The sequence below is a fragment of the Dermacentor variabilis genome, chromosome 4 (genome assembly GCF_050947875.1).
Source record: "Dermacentor variabilis isolate Ectoservices chromosome 4, ASM5094787v1, whole genome shotgun sequence".
In the NCBI taxonomy this organism is placed as follows: domain Eukaryota; kingdom Metazoa; phylum Arthropoda; class Arachnida; order Ixodida; family Ixodidae; genus Dermacentor; species Dermacentor variabilis.
In genome coordinates, this window is record NC_134571.1 from 101,121,438 (window position 1) to 101,143,769 (window position 22,332).

The following is a 22,332-nucleotide window of genomic DNA, read 5'->3' on the forward strand; positions in this document are numbered from 1 at the left end:
TTTGTTCAAGATGATACTCCTTCGATGTAGTTAATGTGGTCGCCTTCATTGCTCATCTTTGTACAGTTAAATTTCAAGGTGGCTTGCACTGGTAGGGCATTCACTTAGACTTGCAGCTCCTGTCTGTGAAAGACAACCCTAAGGCCTTTGTCACCATTGCTTAGCGCAATGTAGTGTCCACCGTAGTAGCATTGTAGTCAGTCGTGAAAAACTGAAATACGGTAATCAATGATGGCAGCCAGGTTTTAGGTTTCCGTGGACGCATTAAACATATTTTCAATTCAGGTAAGCTGAATTTTAAAATTTGTTCATTCGATGAAATATTCTTTTTGTATAAGAGTACAAGTACACTAGAACCTTCTTGATATGATCTCATTTTGTATGATTTCTCTGCGCCAGTGTTCGCATCAAGAACGCAAAATGAGATCCAATGCAGTTACGCTTCTTTATTACTGGCTAATATGTTCCTGGAAAGCATGACTTTTCAGCACCAACATTCAGTACAGTAGAACTTCATTGACAGCATCCTGCTTCGTATGATTTCCTGGCTATAGCGTTTGCGTCGAGAATGTATAAAACAACCCAATACAGTTGCACTTGTCTTTTACCGGCCAATACGTTACCAGAAAACAGTCTTTTGGCATTAATGTTCAGTATATCGCCAAACTGCCATCGTATGATATGTTTTCTGGCGCTCGATTCCATGTGAACTAGAAAAGGTGCAATGCACTTGCGATTGAGAATGGTAGGCACCTGCAACGGCAGCTTCTCCATCTGTGCTTGCCGGCCCGTGTCGCACGAAAATGACGCCATGCACTTTGTTTCGAGTACCGGTACCAGAAAATCTCACAAGCACAGTGGTGCTTGCAGGTTGTCGCATATCACCATTAAGAGCTATCACCGCCAACCAGGCAGCGCAAAGTGACCGCCATGTTTTGTACTGCCGGCATTGTGGCGTCCTATTCCAGTGTTGCCCATCAACTATTTCGTTTCGGTTTTCCATCGCTGTCTTAAAATTGCAAAGCACATCCCAGACTGCTCGAGCTCCACTAGTTCGAAAGCGTGCTGTCTCATGTCACAGCGATTCTTGATGAATGGGCACATCAAATCTCCCACTGAAATGCTCTGCCCGAAGAAGCTGCTGACTCAAACCGCATTCAGAGTTTTCCAGAGTAGTCTGCTTTTTCTTGCATATTTTTCCAAACCGTATGAGCATGGTTCTACTGTGTATTTGAAAAGCAGTGCTGTTTATTCGGGCTTATTATAAGAATGGCAATGCAAAGCAAAAGTACAAGAAAGCAAACACGACAGTTTGCTTTCTTGGCCTTGTTTGCATTGCACAGTTGTTCTTATAATAATGAATCATTACCAACTATTCCGATTATCAGTCTTCTATATGGGCTCTATCCAAGAGAGCTATAGACTTGTTTGCATGGCTTCGTCTGTTCACTCTGCTCGTATATCAGGGCGAGGCAAGCGTAGGAGGGATTGAAGCAGTATTGGATGGAGCAGAGTGATTTGAAAGTCCAACGCTGGAAGGTAGAGGCAGTCAAACAAGAATAGGTAGCTTGCAGAACATTTGTCATGCAGTGAGCCTTAACTCAGCTGACTCACCTGGGTATTCTGATGATTAGATCTGCTGCAGCGTGCTGTGGTTTCTATGCGTGCATGTTGAGTTGAAGCAAAGGTTCTGTTTACTTTTTAACGTGGCATCCGCACAAGTGCCAAGAAATGCAAAAAAGAAACACATGCAAGAAATAAGAAAAGCTGAAAGAAACAATGTTGTCCTCTTCAATATCTTGATTCTTTGTCATCAAGTTTCAAGTACTTTTACCGAGTGACGATGACATTACTTCGAAATTTTTGATTTCACAATGATGTACCAACACTGGGGTTCCAGCACAACATTTTAAATATTGTATTTTGATCTTCATTTTCTGTTTTAATAATCAACCTATGGCCATAAATTTAGTGAAAATATAGTTTTCCAGAATACCGTATTTACTCGCGTAACGAACGCACTTTTCCCGAAATATATGCGTAAAGTTGGGGGTGCGTCTATTATGCGGGGTAAAATTTTAAACAATGTTTTTTTCCGCGGCCACCTTTAAAAAAGTCAGTTTTGCCTGAGATGCGAACCATCTATTGTGATAGCAAATGTGTAGACAGCTACACAAAGTAAGGATAGTAGTTATATTTGCCGTATAAACTTACTAACATTCGCTTCAATGCAAGCTCAACGGCAAGAACGCAGCACGCACAAAGGTATGAGCCGCCATTAACTCAGCCCCCGAAGCAGATCGCTTTGAAGATAGGGTGCGCTGCGGTCGCTCAATGGGCAGTTGCTGGCTGCCGGAGTAAAACGTCAAACACCCTTTCACTCCCTTCGCTCCCTCCAGTGCCATGCACACGACGGAAGACGGCATGTTTTCTTGCCGCCTTCCACTGTTGTACGCTGGAGATTGAGCCGCGATCCTCAGCGGCCCTCGGGCACGGTTGGGCAATACGCAGTTGCTGCCAGAGTACAATGCCCCCCTCCCCCCTTTTGCACGGCGGAAGACGGCGCGCGAGATTGAGCCAGGATCGTCGGCTTCCCTCGCGCACTTTTACTCACACCTACACCAAGCGACGCTCGGTGACAACGACGACGGCGAAAATGTCCACGTAGTTACTATCAAAATAAAAGTAGGGGACAAGGTATGATTTGCCGTCCAACAAGGTGTCGGATGCAATCGCGCTCGCCGAACGCCATATCAGATGTCAAATGGTACCATGTGTCTCCTACTTCACGGCAGCAAGTTCAGGGTGCGATTCTTATGCGAGAAAAAGAAAAAAGAACACACTTCATTATTGGAAAAGTGGGGACTGCATCCATTACGCGAGTACATCTATTATGCGAGAAAACACTGTACTTTATAAATCTAAACTGATTTATACAAAAATAGTCCTGTTGCATTTCACGTAATAGTGAGACCAGTGAATCAAGTGCAAGAATGAAAGTGCGGCATGAGCATGACTTTTTTTGCTTGTGCATGTTTTTGATGTGTGAATGCAGTGCAGTCATTTCACATCAATTCACATGGCTAAGGAAACTCGGTATAAATTTGCGGCACAATTATACTCAGTCTCCTGATGTATATGCAACACATTTTAAACATGATTATTTTCATTACTGCTCGTGGTCATGAAGTGTTGGGTATCTTAGTTGTCTTGGTCAGGACAATTCTTGTCTCTGTCCGCGTATCTTGCACTGTGCCCTCACTTTCTAAGATTAATTACCGTGGGATGAATGTACACTTGCTCTTTATAAAAGGCGCATCGAGTATGGTGCCTTGTTATGCATGGCAAGCAAACATTTTAGCTATTTGTTCCACCTGAAGGTTGCACGGGTTTGCATAAAAAGGCACGGACTTCATCTCCTGTGTCCTTGTCAGTCACACCTTGGTGCTCGTCTAATGAGTTGGTTTGCATTGGAGTTGAACCTTGTTTTAGTGAAGCAGCTGTAGGTGTCGTATTGAGCCACCATTATGCTGTCTGACATTTGTACAAATATAGATGCAAGGACTGGGTGAATTGCGCCTGTGCAAAAGACGCTGAAGCACAAGTGATGGCGAGATGTGGAAATAGGGCTTGGAAGTTATCAGACTCGAGCCCAACAGTAAGCGGTGCCAGATTCATCCTTGCATTTGTGGCTCCCTCACCACAGCTGCCATTGAAAATAAACAGGGGGCAGTTAAAGTTGAGCTTCAATGTCTTATGTGTAATAATCTGTTGTGTCAAGATGCATTGCCATCGTCCTGTGTCACTGCAGGACGAAGGCGTCTCTCAGAGATTTCCACTTGCAGCCGCTTCCTTGTGGGAACTAAACCCCTGTCTATGCTTGCAAATTTCCAGAGGGCCCAGGGCCAGAGTATCACATATCTGTTCATAATAATAAGGTTCAACTCTACTTACATAGTGGGGTGTTGCAAAGCTTTAATGCGAGATTCTGTTGAAATGCTCTGATATGCATAATGATAAACAAAACACACCTATGCATGGGACCATTATCCCTCCATTTCAAGTTGGTGCACTTGTATTTTTTTTCTCTCTTTTTCTTTAATTTTTTCCCCTTGTATATATTATTTGTGTTTCTTGTGATGAGACACTGAAAGCAACCTGCATGCGTGTCCTGCATTTTCTTTTACATTTCAGCGCACGTGACCTACCAGGAAAACACATAGTAATGTGTTCCTTTGTGACTTCCTTTCCTGTGCCTACTGCACAAACACACACACGCACGTGCAGTCTTGGGAGTCACACCTGATTTCGGTGCCTTTGCCGTCCACATACCATCTCTGCATCTCTCATCACATCAGCTTGCACCTAGCAAACGCGAAGCGGGGTTACTGCTTTCAGTATTTGTGGGATACCTTTTTTTTTTTTTCGTTTTGCTTCAGTTTGTATCTCGATTTTGTTTTCCAGATGTCATTTTTGCTTGCGTGTTTGTTGTTTGCGTTGCATCCTGCGTGCAGCACATTCCCACCTCAAGAATGTATTAGTGAAGGCAGCAGTTGTCACAATATTGCATTGCTACTACACCACCATTTTACTTTGCATATCATCTTGCCATAAATGTTCATTTGCATTGCATCCTGCCTGCGACGTTGACCCACCTTGAAAGCATACTGTCAGTAGTGCTGTGATGTTCACTCTTGTTGCTCTCTTGCTGCATCTGTTCTTTGTTTCCTTTGGCGCTCTTTGCACTGGTTCGTTTTGTCCCTTTCTCGTGTCACATTTCGGCATTGTGTTGTTGCTTTCGTTGCCCACTGTGGGGCCTATGTTGATGCATTTAGAGGGTTCACCTTGTTTGATGAACGCTTTAAGTTCTTGGATACACCCCTCTTGCTTTGTTTGGTTTGTTTAATCACGAACTGGGCTGATGCAAGTCGTTTATTATGGCCTTATACTTTCTTCTTTTTTTTTCTCTCGTCTTTTCCTGATATCTTGTGTTTTGATTGGGGTTCCTACTCAGCTGTAGGCACACCTACTTGTGTACTAACTTACGTTTTTGCTTTCGATGTGAGGTGAAATGCAGGTTAGCTTTTACTTTTGTTAGTGCTCAAGAATTTGAAGGTCAGACCAGACGTGATGAAATACTACTAAGGTGCTCATGGCTCAGTGTACTTCACACATTAAGATTTCTGCAGTGTTTTGATATGTTTCTTTTTTTGTGTGTGTGTTTCTTTGTGCGTGGTGTTGTAATAGCAACTTGTCTATTATGTTTTCTTTTGTTTTTGTTTCTCAGCCATGCATTTCATATGAAATCATATCTTTTTATGATTGGTAGCTGCCTCAGTACTTAACTGCCATTTCTTTTTTAGCCGTGTACGTTCCAGTACCCCACTTCATTATATGGCGTTCTAATCCTAGTGCTTTTATGTGAAAGCTAAGCTGATGCTTTAATTAATGTATTCTAAGTGACCATTGTATGTGCAATTGCGGAGTAGGGGGTCGCAATTTCTTTTTCTTTTTTCCCCCTAGTGTATTGTGGGGCCTGTGCAACACTACTATAAGTACCAAACTGCTGCTCAGACCACTCCATGGCTTTCTTATATAGATACATATATCCACGTATTTCATGCAAGTTTTACAAGCAAGAACGGGTGAAAATTAGAGCGCGCTACTTAGTATTTTATTTTTTTATTGCACATTTACACTTTTATGTTCTTAACGTTCTTACTTTGTGTGACAAGAGCAGCTAGACCTCTTGTTTCTTTTTTATTTTATTTGGACCTCTGCTTATGTTTCTGGATTTTCACAACAGCAGTTGTCTGTCAACTTATTCAGTGCATTCTTAATATTCTTGTTCATACTCAGGCGCACTTCTGTCCTACACTAATAATAGTCACCATCCGACATGAACTTTTTTGGTCCACTTCGAGTAGTTTACATTGTCCTCTTAGCCAAGCTTGCATTGACAGTAGCACAACCTATGTTCCATCCCTATTTAAAAATGTGTGCCCAATAAGCTTCACGCCTAATGAATAAGGTCTTGCGCTCGATCAATCAATCAAATTTTATTTCAATATCAAATGTACACTGTGTTGGATGGAAACAAAAAGCCATTCATCAGGCTTTACAAGGTCTGTGACCCCATACATGGCAAGCAGCAAAAGAAACATGTAAAACTAAAAGTTTAGTAATTAACAATGAAATGCACAGGAGTTGGATATTGCAATAATAGAAAGGCAAAAACCTAAGTTGGAATAAGTAAAGCATATCGAGTTAAATAACTAAATTATAAAACATAACTACATGCCTAAATTGATGCCGAATGTAACTGCTATCTACCGCGTGAAAGCAACAAAAATGGGCAATACGAAACAATGTAAATGCACTGTGAAGCAACAGCTTGGGAGCAATACATGCTATTTCTATCAACGCATTCATTGGTATGGAAACCCATAAAAATTCATATGATTCCACGTGACCATATGGGATTATTTGATTTAATTGGGGTGTTTTTTTTTTATAAGAGGTACACAAAGTATGCTTTAGGTCAACATTAAAGAGTACCAGGTACATGAAATTAATCAAGGCATGCCCCCCACCATTACACTACGCTTGCCTCAGCTTGTGAGTGGGTTTGCTGCATTAAATCACATTATTTATATTCCATTTTCCTTGTTTATTCTATTCTACTTGGTACTGTCCTCTTCTGTAACATTTGTACAGGCACAACATTATTGAGAAAGAAATCCAACCTGCAACGTCCTTGAATTGTAATTTTGTGTGTGTTGCCCACGGTACGAATATGTAATGTTTAAAAAGTACACATTGCATTAGCAAATTTTTCCCGGCTGTGTTCCTTCATGGCAGCACACTTTGCATTACCACAGAGCTCTCCAAGTATGGCGCAGCTTCAGTAATGAGTGCATTTATAAAATTGTTTTCTTCTTCTACGTTCCCCATATTTCTTTTTTTTTTTTTGCCATGCGCACTTATGTGCTGTTAATGGCAGGTTACAGGTGCGGAAATTATAAGCAAGCTTATTCTACAGTGGTGACTATTATCATTGTAGGACTGAAGCACTTCTTGGAAGGTGCAAGGTGTTTTTTGACAGCATGTAGCTGCTTTTGTCTTACAAGTGTGGCTGAGAGAGCTGGGGAGTACAGTAGAATGTTTTCGACGCACTTTGGGGAAAGAAAATAAAAAGTGATGAAGATGTCGGTCGTGCCACCAATAAACCTCTTCACAATATGTACCAGGTATTTTTTAAAAGACCATACAGAATTTCCAAAAATAGCCTGTGGTAGACAGCACAGTTCAAGTCTTTAAGCTGGATTTCTCGAAGAAGGACATCATTTGCACGAGAAATCAAAGTGTATAATCGACTTACTTAACAAACTGGTTTCATCCTGACGATTTTTTCCAAGGGATTTTTTTGCAACTCGCCAGCTACAATTCATTTGGGATGTGTCATAAAGGTGTTAGTTAAAAATTAATTAGTGATATATTGTTGATTACCTTATTATGAATTTTGACTTCTCATGCAAGTAATTTCCACTTCTTCAAGTAATTCAGCTCAGGCACAGGAGTTATGCTATCTACCGCAGTCAAATTAAAAAAAAAATATATATATAGGGCCTGAAAAAAAAAAGAAAGCACCTGGTACATCGTCCAAGAAAAAAATGTGGTCCTTATAAGGTACTTTTAATGTTGCCTTGCTTAATCACACGAATGAGGAATATTTCTACAGTGTCTACAATGTTCTACTGTAGTTCTCGGAGCATGGCCTCACAACGTTGGCATAAGATATGCTGCACTTTGAGTTCGTGCAAGTTTGTTGTGCTAATGTTTTGGTGTATTGTAATAACACTGTTGTGAATCATTTCTGTGTCCCCATTTAGTTGTTTGTCCCTCTTCCCATTTGTACTGTGTCTTTACTTTGGTTGTATTAACAAGCTATTTTTTGCTCAGGCTTGGTTGTGCAGGTTTAACATGGCATTTTGAAATGATAGGGCAGCGACATATCAAGCAAGCATTTTGCTTCAAACTGTCCTTTAATATAAGCAAGAAGGCATGTCATATGATTAGTAGTGATGGTTAATCATTATTCGTAATTTCGCTATAACTACTTTCTGTATTTTTTGCTTACTTGTGCTTACTGTCTTATTCTTAAAATTCACTGTTACGACTACAATAATGTGGCTACTGTTAGAAGAACTGGGTTTGCATCAGTACTGCAAATGTTTAAATATTAAAAACAGCCAATGGGTGTGCAATTGTGGATTGCTGTCTACATCTTATAGCGTATTTATGTATTGTTTAAATTATGGTGCCTACTTATATATAATTGAACAGTCCCAAACTTTTCTTACCATGCAGAAGACATTTCAACAAAGAGATCATTTCTGCATCGTTAACAGTGATGTTAGAATTCGGAGATTTGCATTGCACTGAGTAATAATTGGAAATAAAATTTGAGCTTTCAGTTCCGTACTGTGTGGCGGCAGTTCTATTAAGCACTTGGTAATTCGTTATCTGGCTTGCTTTTAGCTTAATGATATTTTCCACACAATCTCAATCTTAAAAGTTGCAGGAAGTGAGACAGAAAACTAGTAAGTTGTGCCCCCCACCGCCCCCCCCCTTTTTTTTTTGGCATATCGTACAGGCACTTGAAGCAAAACCTAGAATATGGAGTACTTTCTGCAGCCCACATTAAATTGCACGATGCAGCAAAATAGCTACTCATTGTCGGCTACGATTAAAATGCTGGTTGTTTCCCACTAGTTCGTTTCACATGCTTGTAAGTTGGCTAAGCACTTTTAAGTTGGCTAAGCACTTTTGAGCTCTAAATTTTCAGGCATCAGTAGTTGCCATGTGATCTTGAAGTTCTCTCTGTCAAATGCGATTGGCATTGTCATAGCTTCACCATCAAAGACAGTGGTGCATACAGGCCAGATGCCTCAAGGTGTCCATCCACTTCATGCATGTAAATTTTGTTTCCCATGACTACTATCAGTATTTTTGTGATATCTGCCTGCTTGTATGACCTTGCCCTAGACTTTCACGCCACTGCAGCTTTTATATGTTTTAAGCGCCAATGACCCGGTCACATTTGTGCATGTCCGTCTACTAACAAGGAGGTTACCTTTGTAGCTTTGCACTTTGTTTTACTTTAGTGATTGTGGTTATGACTTGTGATGGCACATTCTTAAAAGTGCCGTCAAGTCCTTTGCTAGAAAAAGTAGTCATGACAATGGTTAACCATCATACAGTACGACCTTGAGCTGTTCTGATTTCTAAACAGTTACCAAGGGTAAGGTTCCTGCCATGTCTGGTGTGATACAAATAAGTGCTGCACTTGGCATAGTATTCTTCTCATGCATTGCATCATATATATGAAATTAAAAATACAGCAGCTTTCATGATCAGGGAAGCAATTGAGCCTAACGTTGATTTTAGTTCGTTTGCACAGTATGATACTTATTAACAGATGAACAGTGGAGTGATCTTTTGAAAAAACTTGCCATTTAATACAATTATCATAGTTTCATATTAACTTCAGTGAGACAAAATGAAAGTGAAGCAAAGTGCAGCTCTTGTAGACCGAGTGAGTGTTTTCTGATGGCTGTGATTGTGTGTGAAAGGCTAATGTGATTAATAAAGACCCATCCATTTTTATGACTGTGAACATAATTTGGTTTCTGTGGGACAGATTTGCAGCATTAATTAAGACTTTGTGTCGCTACTGCATTCCTTCCAAGATTCCTTCCAACAGAGCAAGAAAACTCGTGCTGTTGTAAAAGGGGAAAAAAGATGGACATACCCATTGGTTATTAAAGATATGCACAAAAATGCCGTGATCATCTGTCATTCAAGTTACAGTTGGAAGTGTTCATGGGCGAGTTGGGTTAATCCGCTCTCACAGTAGGCCTAATATGTACGTGCCAACTTTTCTGATTTTATTATAAAATGTGCGATTGCTAGCGCTTGTTTATGGTAGTTGTATTGGCCCTGTGCCTTAAGGATTCTTCCATAGCATTCATTGAATAGCAAAGTTTATTCCAGAAGATTACAAGATACAGTTGCTGACCAATTTTGCATTGCCAGGTTTTTTTCGGCCTGTTAGTTATACGGACCTATCCATGTAACAGCACCAAATTATAGAACAAATGTGTAATAGCAACCAAACTTCCTTTACTTTAGTACCCAAACACCCTGTGAAATCCAAATCGGCCCACTGCAAATTGGGAACGAGCACGATGCTAAAATTAGACCGTAATAGCCCCACTAACTGGGGCATCAGTTATGCATGTAAGTTTTCTAATCTTTAACGAAATGGAAGTTCATTATATTCAGAGCATAAGTGTCAATGAGAAAAACTTTGGACATCTTGAAAAATTCCCATTCCAGCTTTCTATCACTGTAGCGGCGTTTTTCCATCCAGTTCTTGGGATATCTTGGGATGGGAAAATGGCGCCGGGGAAGCTCACTTGGTGAGAGTATCGCACATGTAATGTGAAGACTCGAATTTGTATCCTACCTGTGGCCATTTGACTTTTCATCCAATTTTATTTCCATTTATTTATAATTTTTTTAATTCAGTCAAAAACTACAAATAATTTCCCCTATGCTGTCTTTTGTGTCATTGTTGGCTTCTCATGATATGACTAATAAAAAATAACCAACCCTTCCCTTACCGGAAAATGGGGCAAGCGAAGCTCGTCCTGCGTGCACCTGACCTTCGTCATGGTTAGGTAACCCACAGGTAACGGTGCCGGATTGCTTCGGCCTCCCGCACCCCCAGCTTGGTATCTTCTCATTGCTGTCAGATTGCGTGGGCTCGGGCGGCTCTAACGTCTGGATCGGCGTGCCGACGGCAAGCCCTTTCACGGGCAAGTTCTCGCTGCCGCTCGTCGAAGGCTCCCTCGGGGAACACACAACGCGTGGCCGTCTCACCCATTTCTGAAACTAAACTGAACGGAAACGAAGCCGGCGCATGATATGGCTATAACAGCTGTACAGGTGGTGGTGGTGGTGGTAAACAAGTTTTATTGATGAGAAGGTCAATAGTAAAAAAATAGCGTGGGCGGCCTTCAGGCTGCCGGCTGTGGCATCCAGGCCATGCCTAGTCGCGACGTCCTCCGCCCAGTTCACCAGCCGAAGTTGGAGATCGGGCTCGTTGCTGGACAAAGCAGCCTCCCACTGCTGCGGACTGGTTAAGTGCCAAGAGGCAGGGGGCAAGTGTCAAGCGGCGGGCCGGCGAGTGCGTCACGCTCCCAGGGTGTTGGAGGTCAAGACGTGCGGGAGTAAGATAGGTATGAGCCTGAAGGTGGCGCCACAAGTGTTGGTGCTGGGAAAGGGATTGGTGCGGAGGGGGGGGAAGGTGAGACGGGAGAGGCGATAGTGCAACGTGATATCGCGGTACGTGAGGAGCGCGTCGCGCGTATCCATTCCCGGTGGGGGCGGGCTTGCTCGGTCAGTCGAATCTTGAGCGATAGAATTGGCCGCGCCGTTACCAGGATGGGCCGCGTGAGCGGGCACCCAGATGATTTGGATGGGGCGAGAGGGAACGGTATCGGAACGCAAGATAGCGATGGCCGGGTGTGCCACCCGTCCAACCACGTAGTTGTAGACTGCAGGTTTGGAGTCGCTGGAGATGTACTTCGCGGAGGTTTGCGTGATGGCAAGGGCAATAGCTGCCTCCTCGGCCTCGCCGGAGGTAGAAGTGTAGACTGAGGCAGTAAGGGTGGGTCGGAGAGAATTGTCAGTGACGGCAAGGGCATGTGCTGGGTAGCGGCGGTACGGGGCAGGATCCACGTACGGCGTCCTGTCGTTCGTACTGACGCCAGGGCGCGGAGGCTCGCGCTGCTCTACGGGAGGTGATTAATGGTTGGGGGGGGGGGGGGTGGAGACATGAGAAGGGATGGGCAGTGATGTGGGAAGAGAAATAAGAGGGGTGAGGTTAAGGGTAGAGAGATGTGCGTGACCAGGGCGGGTGCGGGAGAGACGGAGGAGCTGGGCCGTGCGATGGGCCTCCGTCAGCTCCGTAAGGGAGTTGCGCACGCCCATTGACAGTGACAGAGCCGTCGAGGTAGATGTGGGAAGGGACAGGGCTGACTTATACGCCTGGCGAATAAGGCTGTTGACTTTGTCTTCCTTGGTACGAGAAAGGTAGAAATACGGAAGAGAGCAAAGGCCTGGACCAGCGGCGGAGGTCGTGTTCGCGCATGCCGTGGTGACGGTTTGCAATGCGGCGTATGAGGCGGACAGTGTGGTGTACAGTGTTTGTGAGTCGAGTGATGAGGGTGGTGTGCATGCCATTGGACTGAAGAGTACGAAGATGCGGAGGGTAGAGACAAGAGGAAGGGGTGTGTGTGCTGTCAAGTGAGACGGTGAGGGGAGAAGGCCACAGGGGGCCATCGCCCAGGCCGAAGGAGCGAAAGATCCGATTTGGTTGGGGAGCAGCTCAGCCCAGGCGTGAGTCGCCACCGCCTCCACACCTGCCTGTAGAGTGGTCTCCGTGTCGCCAAGATTGCCGGTGGTCATCCAGATGGGGATGTCATCGGCGTAGAAAGCATGAGACAGAGCTGGGATAACGCGTAGAGCACGTGCTAGCGGGAAGGATGGTGATGTTGAATAAAAAGGGACAAAACAGAGCCATGGGGGGGGGGGGGGGGCGGTTACCCCTGTTGACAAGGGAGAAGGAAGGAGAAGAAAGTGGGCCGTATGAGATTTCGGCTGTGCGGTGGGCGAGGAACGCTGTGACGTAAGCATGGACACGGGGTCCGACATGGAGGGAAGAGAGAGCGTCCACAATGGCGTTGTAGTGTAGTATGTTGTCGAAGGCTTTGGTAAGGTCCAGCGCCAGGATAGCTCGAGTGCGTTTGTAGTGGGAGAGGTGTAGGACATCCTCGGAAAGTTGGAACATGACATCCTGGGTGGACAACTGGGGACGAAAACCGAACATGGAGTCCGGATGTGTCATGATCATCCAGATAGGTCTGGAGGTGGGCCAGGATGACATGCTCGAACAGCTTGCCGAGACAGGAGTTGAGAAAGATGGGGCGGAGGTGTTCGATAGCAATAGGTTTGTTGGGTTTGAGGATGAATGAGACACGTGCATGGGTACAGGAGGAAGAGTACCAGCCTGCCAATGTGTATTGAGGAGGTCAGTAAGGGCTGCGAGGGATGGAGTATCTAGGTTTCAGAGTGCCTTGTTAGTGATGCAGTGCGCCCCTGGGGCCGAGGTGGTGCAAAGTGTGAGTAGCGCCGCACGAACCTCGCCCACGGGGACGTCCGCCTCAAGATCGGGGTTTGGGGAGCCGTAGTAGGTGGGAAGAGGAGTGGGAAGGTCAGTGCAGAGATAGTGGTCCCGGAGGACCGCCAGGAAGTCAGTATCGGTGAGGGGAGGAATGAAGGAGATAGGAAATATCCTTGCGCTGCGAAGCTTTGGTGTGTGTAGGGTCAAGTAGCACCCTGAGAAGCGACCACGTGTCGCGGAGGCTTAGGTTGCCTGCCGTGCGGTCGCAGGTCTGGCCCCACTGTTGTCTAAGGAGAGAGGCGCAGTGCTCCTCCATGTCCAAAGCGAGTCGGGCCAAACGGAGGCGCAGACAGCGATTGTATTTCTGAGCCTGCCACCGGCGGTGGACAGCGTGATAGGCCTCCCAAAGGTGCAGCAGACGGCTGTCTGCCGTAGTGGAGTGTGGTGCTGTAGGGAGTGTGGATGTGGCAGTGCGGACGTCCGCCAAAAAGGTCTCGATCCAGACAGAGAGATCGGTGATAGGAACAGAAGAGGAAGTAGAAAGACAAGTGGAGTGGAAGCGGTCCCAGTCAACTATATAGGTCAGTGAGTAGAGGCGCGAGCAAGGGAGGGGAGTGGGAAAGTTGTGCAGAGGACGTAGTGATCGCTACCGAGGTCGGGGGCTCGACTGGCTTGTGGGCCTAGCCGCAGCGGTGACAGAGGGCGGACTTGGGCTTGGTGCAGACATCCGCGTGGTGGCCATGAGCCCAGCAGTTCGTGCAGGCCCTGGTTCTCGGGCGGAACGGGTGGCAGCGGTAGACCCTGCAGTTGAAGACGATGGTGGAGAGGAGGCTAGAAGCGCCGACGAAAGTGATGAGGATAGATTTGGAGGTCCCCATCTGGCGTGTGTCAGTGATGGCCTAGGGGGTGTTCACATACATGGGTTGGAGATCTTGGACGATCTCGTCCTGGGTTTGGGAGTCCACGGCGTTGTATATGATGCCGCGGAGGGCGTTGTCGAGGGCGGCCATGTAGGCACGCAGGGGGTAAGAGATGGCACCTAGGTGGAGTTCCCACGCGGCTCAGATGGGGTGCTGACAGTAAGGGAGTTGTACGGATTTATCCGTACACGATCGGCGTTGCGGGTGGTGGCGTAGTCGATGGTGGCATGAGTGCAGAGGATTTGGAGCAGGGCTCCGTTAGTAGTAGTGCGGAGGTCAAGAGCTCCAGGTCTGAAGACGATCTTGAAGTCCTCTGCTGGGAGCCGAAGAAGGGGAGCGTGATGACTGAGAGTGGTAGTGCAGGGGGTCTTGGATGGTGGCGAGGCAGGCGGTGGCGAGACGGTGGGCTGGTGGGCCGCGGCTGCACGGTGTGCTTTCACGGCACCGATCCACAGTGAGTCGGCTTCAAGCTCGGCAGGGCTGATGGAGACATCTATGACTTGATATTCCATGTCGGCGGCTTGCAGGGCTGTGAACGGTATCGGCGTAGGCGGCGAAACCGGGAGGCGTCGACAGCAGGCGTTGTGCGGAACGTAGCTCCCGCGCAGGCAAGAGTCCGATTCAAAAAGGCGGTCGGTGGGAAACGGCGAGAAGGCCGCTTCCCATATGACTCCCGGTGATAGCGGCCCGGGCAAGGGTGGTCGGTGAAGGTCGCGTCGTCTCGGTGGTTGCGGAGCGCGCCGCCGACATGTCTGTTCACTTCGGCTGACTGATTGGAACTCTTGGCGCAACAAGGAACCCGGTGCAAGTACCGCTGGATGGACGCGCCGAAGGCGAGACCTTTCACAGGCGAGTTCTCGCCGCTGCTCGTCGAAGGCTGCCTGTTCCTCGATGGAACGCACACCGCGAGGCCGTCCCATCCGTTTCCTGAGCCTGAACTGAACAGAAACGAAGCCGGCGCAGCGCGCGCGAAACGCTTTCCTGCCCGAAACAGCTGTGATTGATTGCGCGCGTGCCGTGAGCGCGCGCGCCTATGCAGCTGGAATCCTTGCTGATGACTCGCGCTCCGGCGCCAGCGCAGCTGTCAATTCATCAAGCCGCCCTTTCCCGCAGCTGCTCTGCTCTGGGAGCAACTGGGTTTTATTGCGTGACCACGACAACGCCACCAAAACTTGTGAGCCAATACAAGCTTCGCTTGAATAATAAAAATCAGGCCCCTCAGCTTCCTTTCTTCTCGTTCATTACATAGCGAGAGTCAGAATTCGGCAGCTTTGTTGCCTTCAGGTAGCATGTGTGGCTTTACTGACCAGTTGCCTTCGCCCAAAAAGTTCACGTACTAGATTACGGCTGCAGAACGAGTGGATTCACGTACTAGGTGACGGCTGCAGAATGAGTGGATGTTCTACATCCGCTCATTCTACATTGTCATGATTTGACTAAAAAAATCGGGCCACTCGGTTTCCTTTCTTCTGGTTCATATACAGGGTGTCCCAGCTAATTTTAGCCACAGTTTAACAATATGCAAATGTCATGTTGCTAGACAGAGCAAAGGTAACGTTGTTTACCGTCGCCTGGAGATACTCAAGCTATTTTTTTCATCCCGCCTAATTAGATAATTAGTCTTATCTAATTAAGTCACTTCTAAAATATTATGATTAGATGAAAAGTGTCAATGGGAAAATTGTAGAGCGACATGAACACCTCCAGGTATTGGCGGCGAGGAGTTACGCAGTCGCCATCTATCGGTAGCGCCTCGCTGGCGTAGTATGAGGGATCACGCGGCACGCTCCTCATAGGTTTTGCTGTCAGCGCTCACTGAAAAACCACGCGGGAGCTCTCCTGGACATTTCTGTAAGTACTTTCGAAACGAGAGAAGGTTTTTACTGTTTAAATAACAATCTTGGGCAAACTGAATGCACAGAATCGTTTACAGACGCTATCTCTTTGCCGAATACGTACAGTGAACGCCACTGCGCGCGGTCGCCGCGATGGAGTCTCCCGAACCGGCTTCTTGCGTGAAAGGTAGGCAAACGCTGAGAGCAAACGATGTGAAATATGTTCTTATAGTGTTTGCATAGCTAAATGGGGCGTAATAGAATGAAGCCTCAATGCAGCGATCGCACAGGTTAGCAGCGATCGACTGCGCGTCTGCATGCTTGTCCGCGCACTGTTTCGCTTTCGCCGCGTGCGCATTTTCGCACCGTGCCATGAGCTTTAGGCCGCATAATATGAGCATTTGGCAGTATACAAGCAACCATTGTTGTGTGGGCGCTATCGGAGCTGTTCAAAAATAATTTCATTGTAGAGACCTCGACGCCTACGGGGACTGTGATGTGCCGTCGCGACGATTCAATCTTTTTTTTTTTTCTAAATTCTTGGACGTTTCAATATTATTTCTCGAGTTGCGTCGCACTGTATGTTTATCGGTGTTCTCAGCGTGCGATTTCCCGCTGCTTCTTTTTTTTTTTTGTAATCCAGTGCATTAATTCATAACACAAACACAAACGTCATGTCATGCTTCTTTTATGCGCTTCTTACCGCTCCCTTTCCACTCCAGTGAACTTGCCAGTATCTATAGCATCGACAAGTTCATAGACCAAACCGTCATGACATTAGTCGGGCAGCGGACTCGGGCGAGCGTCTCAGTGCGCGTTTTCCGAACATCGCAGTCCCAGCGCCGTAGCAGAAATCTTCCTCGCGTCTGTGCTTGCTGCATACCCGAGTTGTAGCCGATGGCTGTCTGCCGGTTTTATGTTTCGCGAGCCAAGCTTCACGCAGCTTCTTGTCCTGCGGCTACGTATGAAGGCTGACACCGGGCTCCGTTGCGTACGTCCGGCTCTGCGGCACCGAGCAGTAGCCTACCATGTTGCGCGCCTTCAAAGGCAGCCACTACCTATTGTAGTGCTGTCAATCCTTGTAACGGACGTACTCGAAGCGGGAAAATCTCGCCACTAAATGAGGACCGCAGCGTACGAGGGAATTTAAACTCGTTTTCAGCTCGCTTCGGCGCTCCCGAAGCAGCCGACGCGGCCGCTATGTCCACGTGATACCTAATAGCACGTCACGCCGACGGTGGCGCCTGCTTTTCCAGTGGTGGAGCTCGAGGCCAATAGCTGTATGTTCCTCAATACGTGCTACATAAAAGTGTTCTTCCGAGCGTGAAAGCCGCTTTCAAATATGCGCAAATTGCCTCGAGTGGCCAGTCTCGCGGCAATTTTGCGTACATTTGCGGGCTTCTTTCGCGCTCGGAAAAACTTTTATGTAGCTCGTATTGAGCAAGAAAAATCTGTACTGGGAGTTTATCGTGCCGCTCTACAATTCTCTCTCTCTCTCTCATTATATATATATATATATATATATATATATATATATATATATATATATATATATATATATATATACCCGCAGTGAGCTTATGTGGTAGATGTCCAGAATCATACTATTTATCGTCATATGTCGCCTAAGTGTGCTGCAACTTGCGCAGCTCGTGACAGGCAGTGGAGCACGTTTGTGCAAGCCCACATGCCTTGCCCCTCCTCGTGACGCATAATTTTTCCAGCGAGTGCATGCTCCAGAATATTCGAGCTCAACATTTGGCACCCCTTGTTCACATTGACGCGAGGATGACCCGCGCAGACTGGCGATAAGCGAATAAACGCGGAAACTAACATATTTCCAAGGTGTTCTTGGTAATGATGTCGCCTGGCATCGGCGCGTTCGCCTGGCTTAGCGCACTCCATGCTTGAACATTTTACGGAGAACTGGTGCGGGCATTGTCGGACGATCACTTTCGTAAATATGATCACTGTCACGAGATTTCGCGTGACTCGGCACCCTGAGCGTTGTCATCTACGGGCGATAGAGTTCCTGGCACTGTGCGAGGAGCGCTATCGGTTGTAGGTGTCGATGTGTCCGCTTCCGAATCATGTGAAATCACGCCAAAGTGACCGTATCCCCGAATGTGACCGGACGCCAACCACTAAGAATGATAGACTGGGTGACTAACCAGTACTGAACCCGTTTGGCTACCCCTATAACCCCAGCCGGTGTGAGTTCCATAATATACAGTTAGCCGATTATCTCGGATGGTCTTCGTAGCAATGCGGCCCCGACAACAGCTTGTACATCGCGTTGTTTCGGGGGAGGCCCACGCCGCGAATAAGCGCGAAATACGCTCATGTAGTTGTAGAGCTGAGGCGTCGTTGCGATATACTGCGCCTATCTACGTCCGCCTGCCTACGTCGCATTCATTTACATCTGTTTTTACCTCTGAGAGCTCCAGAAAGATGCTTACGTCATGGCTCCGTTGACGTAGGCATCTTTTTATTATATAGTCCCATGAAATAAATCTTATGAAAATTGTCTCTTAAGAAATAATGCAGGCCGAGCGAGAATTTTCATGATATATATATATATATATATATATATATATATATATATATATATATATATATATATATATATATATATGTACAGCAAATTACTAGACAGTTTGTCTAAAAAAATTCAATACTGATTAGTTAACGTATTCATAATGACTAATTATTTTTTCCAATTAATGTTAGCGCCTGCGGATTGTGCCTACCTGGTTACATAAGGCTGCACGAAGATGACGTGCCTTGCTACATAGCCTTTTTTTTCTATCTCTCTCTTTGGAGAAAACCTGTACTCTGAATGTACTGTAGGGTGCCTCAAATAATTAAGGCGGATAAGAAATAGCCATGGCCAGCAGGAATGCGGAATCAACGAAGGTATACGTATATGTTGAAGGTCAGTGGCCACGCACATTTACTCGTCTGTGTTTTCCATGTCGTGCTGTGTGGGTAATAGCGACGGACGGTGAACAAGCCCAATTTTACGTGTTGCGGAACTAAACCGCCCAGTTGTCTGCTTTGCCATTAGGCGGTACAAACAAATTAAAGAGCGTAACACTCGACGAAGAAACGAATATGAGCACGCCACAAAGCTATGAAGAGATATGTCGTGGCTCCGCGTAATTGCGTAAAGAGGAAACTTCTTTTTTTTTTTTAAATTACAAGCGGCGGCTATAGATGGTGCGAGAGAGAGTAAAACATCTTTATTAATAATATTTGAATGGCGAGAGCAGTGTGAGAGGAACCCTCTGTCCAGGGTCCTTAAGATGATTCCGACGATGTTTCGAGCCCGTTGTATCACAGCTCGGAGGACCTCGGGAGGTCCGTCGCGGAGGGCATCGTCCCACAGCTCTTTGTTGCGTAGGGGGTAAAGGAGAGTTGGCAAGGGAGGAAAGAGGTTTGCAGTGCACTCAATCGTGACGTGGAAGATTGTGGGTGAGCTTCCACAGCCAGGGCAACGATCTGCATAACACTGTGGGTAGAATTTATTGAGAGAGACAAGATTTGGAAAAGTTGCTGTTTGTAACTGGCGTAATGCCACTGCATCCTCCCGCGAGAAGGACGGCGGTGGTGCGGCGTGGGTGCGACGAATGCGTGTATAATGACGGAGTATGTCTTTGTAACGGAGCAAGGGAGCACTCTGAACTAGTCGCCTCACCACGCCGAGTCGCCCGGAGGGAAATTTTTCGGGCAACCGCATGTGCGCGTTCGTTACCCGGCAGCGAGGTATGACCAGGGGTCCAGAGTAAGTGGATGCGGGGAGGTGTGGTTGGTGTATTTTGCGGGATCTGTTTGAGAATTTGGTGCGCCGCTCTCGGGATGCCATGTCCTGATAGGAACGCCCGGCATGTTGCGTATATATTGTGTATATTGATGTGTATATTTGATGTCTGTTGATATATTTGATATATGTTGATATATTTGATGTTGTTTGACATATTGATGCCTGTTGCGAGTTCATCAATATATACACTTCCTCAGGAACACGGATGGCGTACCGAATTGCAAGAGCAACACCGAGAATTTCTCCATAAGCGGCATTTGTTCCGCGCATCGCAGCGGAGTCTCTCAGGGATTCGGTGCCATCCAAAACTACCGAGGTATAGCCCTCTTGAGTGCATGATGTGTCCGTGTATAAAATATGTGTTTCCGGGTTGTTTGCAAGCATGCGGCCAATGTATCGTACACGGGCTTTGCGCCGCCCTTTGTCATGCTCGGGGTGCATATTACGTGGCAATGGATGAATACTTACTGCTTGGCGTATCGCTGACGAGAAGATCGTTGGACGGGTTTCAGACTCAAGGGGTGGGACAGAGTATCCTAGCCGTGTGAGAAGATGGCGGCCAGTAGGAGTGAGTAGGAGGCGCTGGCGATGGCTGACCCAATGTGCCTCTAGCAGCTCGCCTAGTGTGTTATGTGTCCCTAAGCTAAGGAGACGGCGTGTGGAAGTATGATTCGGGAGGCCATGGGCCAGCTTCGTCGCTTTGCGAATCATTGCGTCTATGTGAAGTTGTTGCGCTTGGGTCAACCGCTGAAATGGGAAATGGTATGTAAGGCGGCTGATCACGCATGCCTCCATCAAGCGCAGCAGGTCCTCTTCTCGAAGGCCCGAGTGCCTGTTGGAGACCCTCCGGATCATGGCCAGAATTTGCTCAATCTGTCTGGACAGAAGGGAAACAGTGTAGTTTGACCTGCCATCCGCTTGGACGTGTAGGCCGAGGATACGAGCACGATTAACCTGTGGTATCGGTGTGCCATCCGCGTGCACAGTGATAGGGGGAGTAGAGGAACGGCTCCGGGGGCGAATGATTATGAGCTCCGACTTTTCCGGAGCACATCTTAAGCTGCATTTTCTCGCGTATAGGGAAACTGTATCGACTGCTTGCTGCAGTCGGTCCTGGATGGCTCCGTCGGAACCCCGTGTCGACCAGATAGTAATGTCGTCCGCATAAATAGCGTGGGCGACATCAGGGGTCTGGTCGAGTAGCCGGGGGAGCCCTGCGAGCGCGATATTGAATAGAGTAGGGGAAAGAACTGAGCCCTGGGGTGTCCCACGTCCTACAAGGCGAATCGTACCGGATCGATGCGGTCTCATTCCTACGGTGGCTGTGCGATCTCGAAGAAATGCGCGGATATAGTTGTACATACGAATTCCACAGTGTGAATGTGTAACATTGCGAAGGATGAGGTCATGTTCAACATGATCGAATGCCCCTTTTAGGCCTAAGGCGATGAGTGCTCTCGTTTGGGCGGACGACGGAGGTCCTGTGACTTCCTCCTGCAAAGCCCATCTTTGGCAGACAGATGAGCCCGATATCCGAATTGTGAGTTAGAAAAGAATGATTTTTCTTCGAGGAAGGGCTGCAGACGCCGCAAGAGTACATGCTCCATGAGCATACCAATGCAGGATGTTAGGGAGATGAGTCGTAAGTTTTCAACCTTAACAGGCTTGCCCGGTTTGGGGATCAGTGTGATGTCGGCGTGTCGCCATGCTTGGGGAAGCATGCCCTTGCGCCAGCAATCATTGAAGATATAGGTGAGGTGGTTAATATCCGCGTCACTGAGGTTACGAAGGGTGGCGAATCGGATGTGGTCGGCTCCCGGTGCCGTGTTGCGGCGTAGATCTTGTAGGACCACCCGCACCTCGTCAGATGTGATGCCTGCATCGAGCAATTCGTTCGCCTCGCCTACATAAGGATAGTCAGGGTACTGCGGCGGCGGGTCTGTGGGTATGAAATGCTTCTCTAGCTCTCTGAGGAGTGTCGAGACATCGTCCCTGTACTCGTGCATTAGTATGTGCAGCTGTTGAAATGTTTTTCCCTTTGTTGTGGTGGGATCTGTGAGTGAGCGAAGAATCGACCACGTTTTTGCTGTGCTCAATGTGCCTGAGAGGCGATCGCAAAATCCTCGCCTGTTATTCCTCGTAAGGATCTCTGCATACTCCTGAGATTCCCGTGTAATTTGATCTATACGTTTCCTAAGTTTGCGGTTGAGGCGTTGTCGTTTCCATCGTCGTGTCAACCCTCTGCGGGCGTTCCAAAGATGAAGTAAATGCGGGTCTATGTCTGGTTTCTCGGTTGTGGTGCGCAGTGTGCTCGTGGTGGCCTCTAGATCTTGTGCGAGAGAGTCAAGCCAGCGTTCGTACCCTTGGCGCTCAGGTGGGTCCTGGTGACGTTCCCTGAATTTCGCCCAATCCGTTATACGCACATTTCGGTCGGGCCTGCGCGCACCCCGTAATGACAAGGTGGTCGCCACAATGTAGTGGTCACTACCAAGGTACTCCTTT

General features: G+C 47.0%; 1 protein-coding gene across 7 annotated transcripts in view; it reads left to right on the forward strand.

Moving 5' to 3' along the window:
• LOC142579575 (uncharacterized) overlaps window positions 1-22,332 on the forward strand; it is a 113,107-nt gene that overhangs the window by 84,742 nt on the left and 6,033 nt on the right. For 2 of the 7 annotated variants that reach the window (XM_075689937.1, XM_075689936.1), the window contains exon 23: window positions 4,195-9,669. The exons of the other annotated variants lie outside the window; for them this stretch is intronic. In XM_075689937.1, the coding sequence (XP_075546052.1) occupies window positions 4,195-4,223 (29 nt within the window). In that variant the 3' untranslated portion in view covers window positions 4,224-9,669. Of the gene's footprint in view, window positions 1-4,194; window positions 9,670-22,332 lie in introns of those variants that run through there. 7 annotated transcript variants of the gene reach the window in all.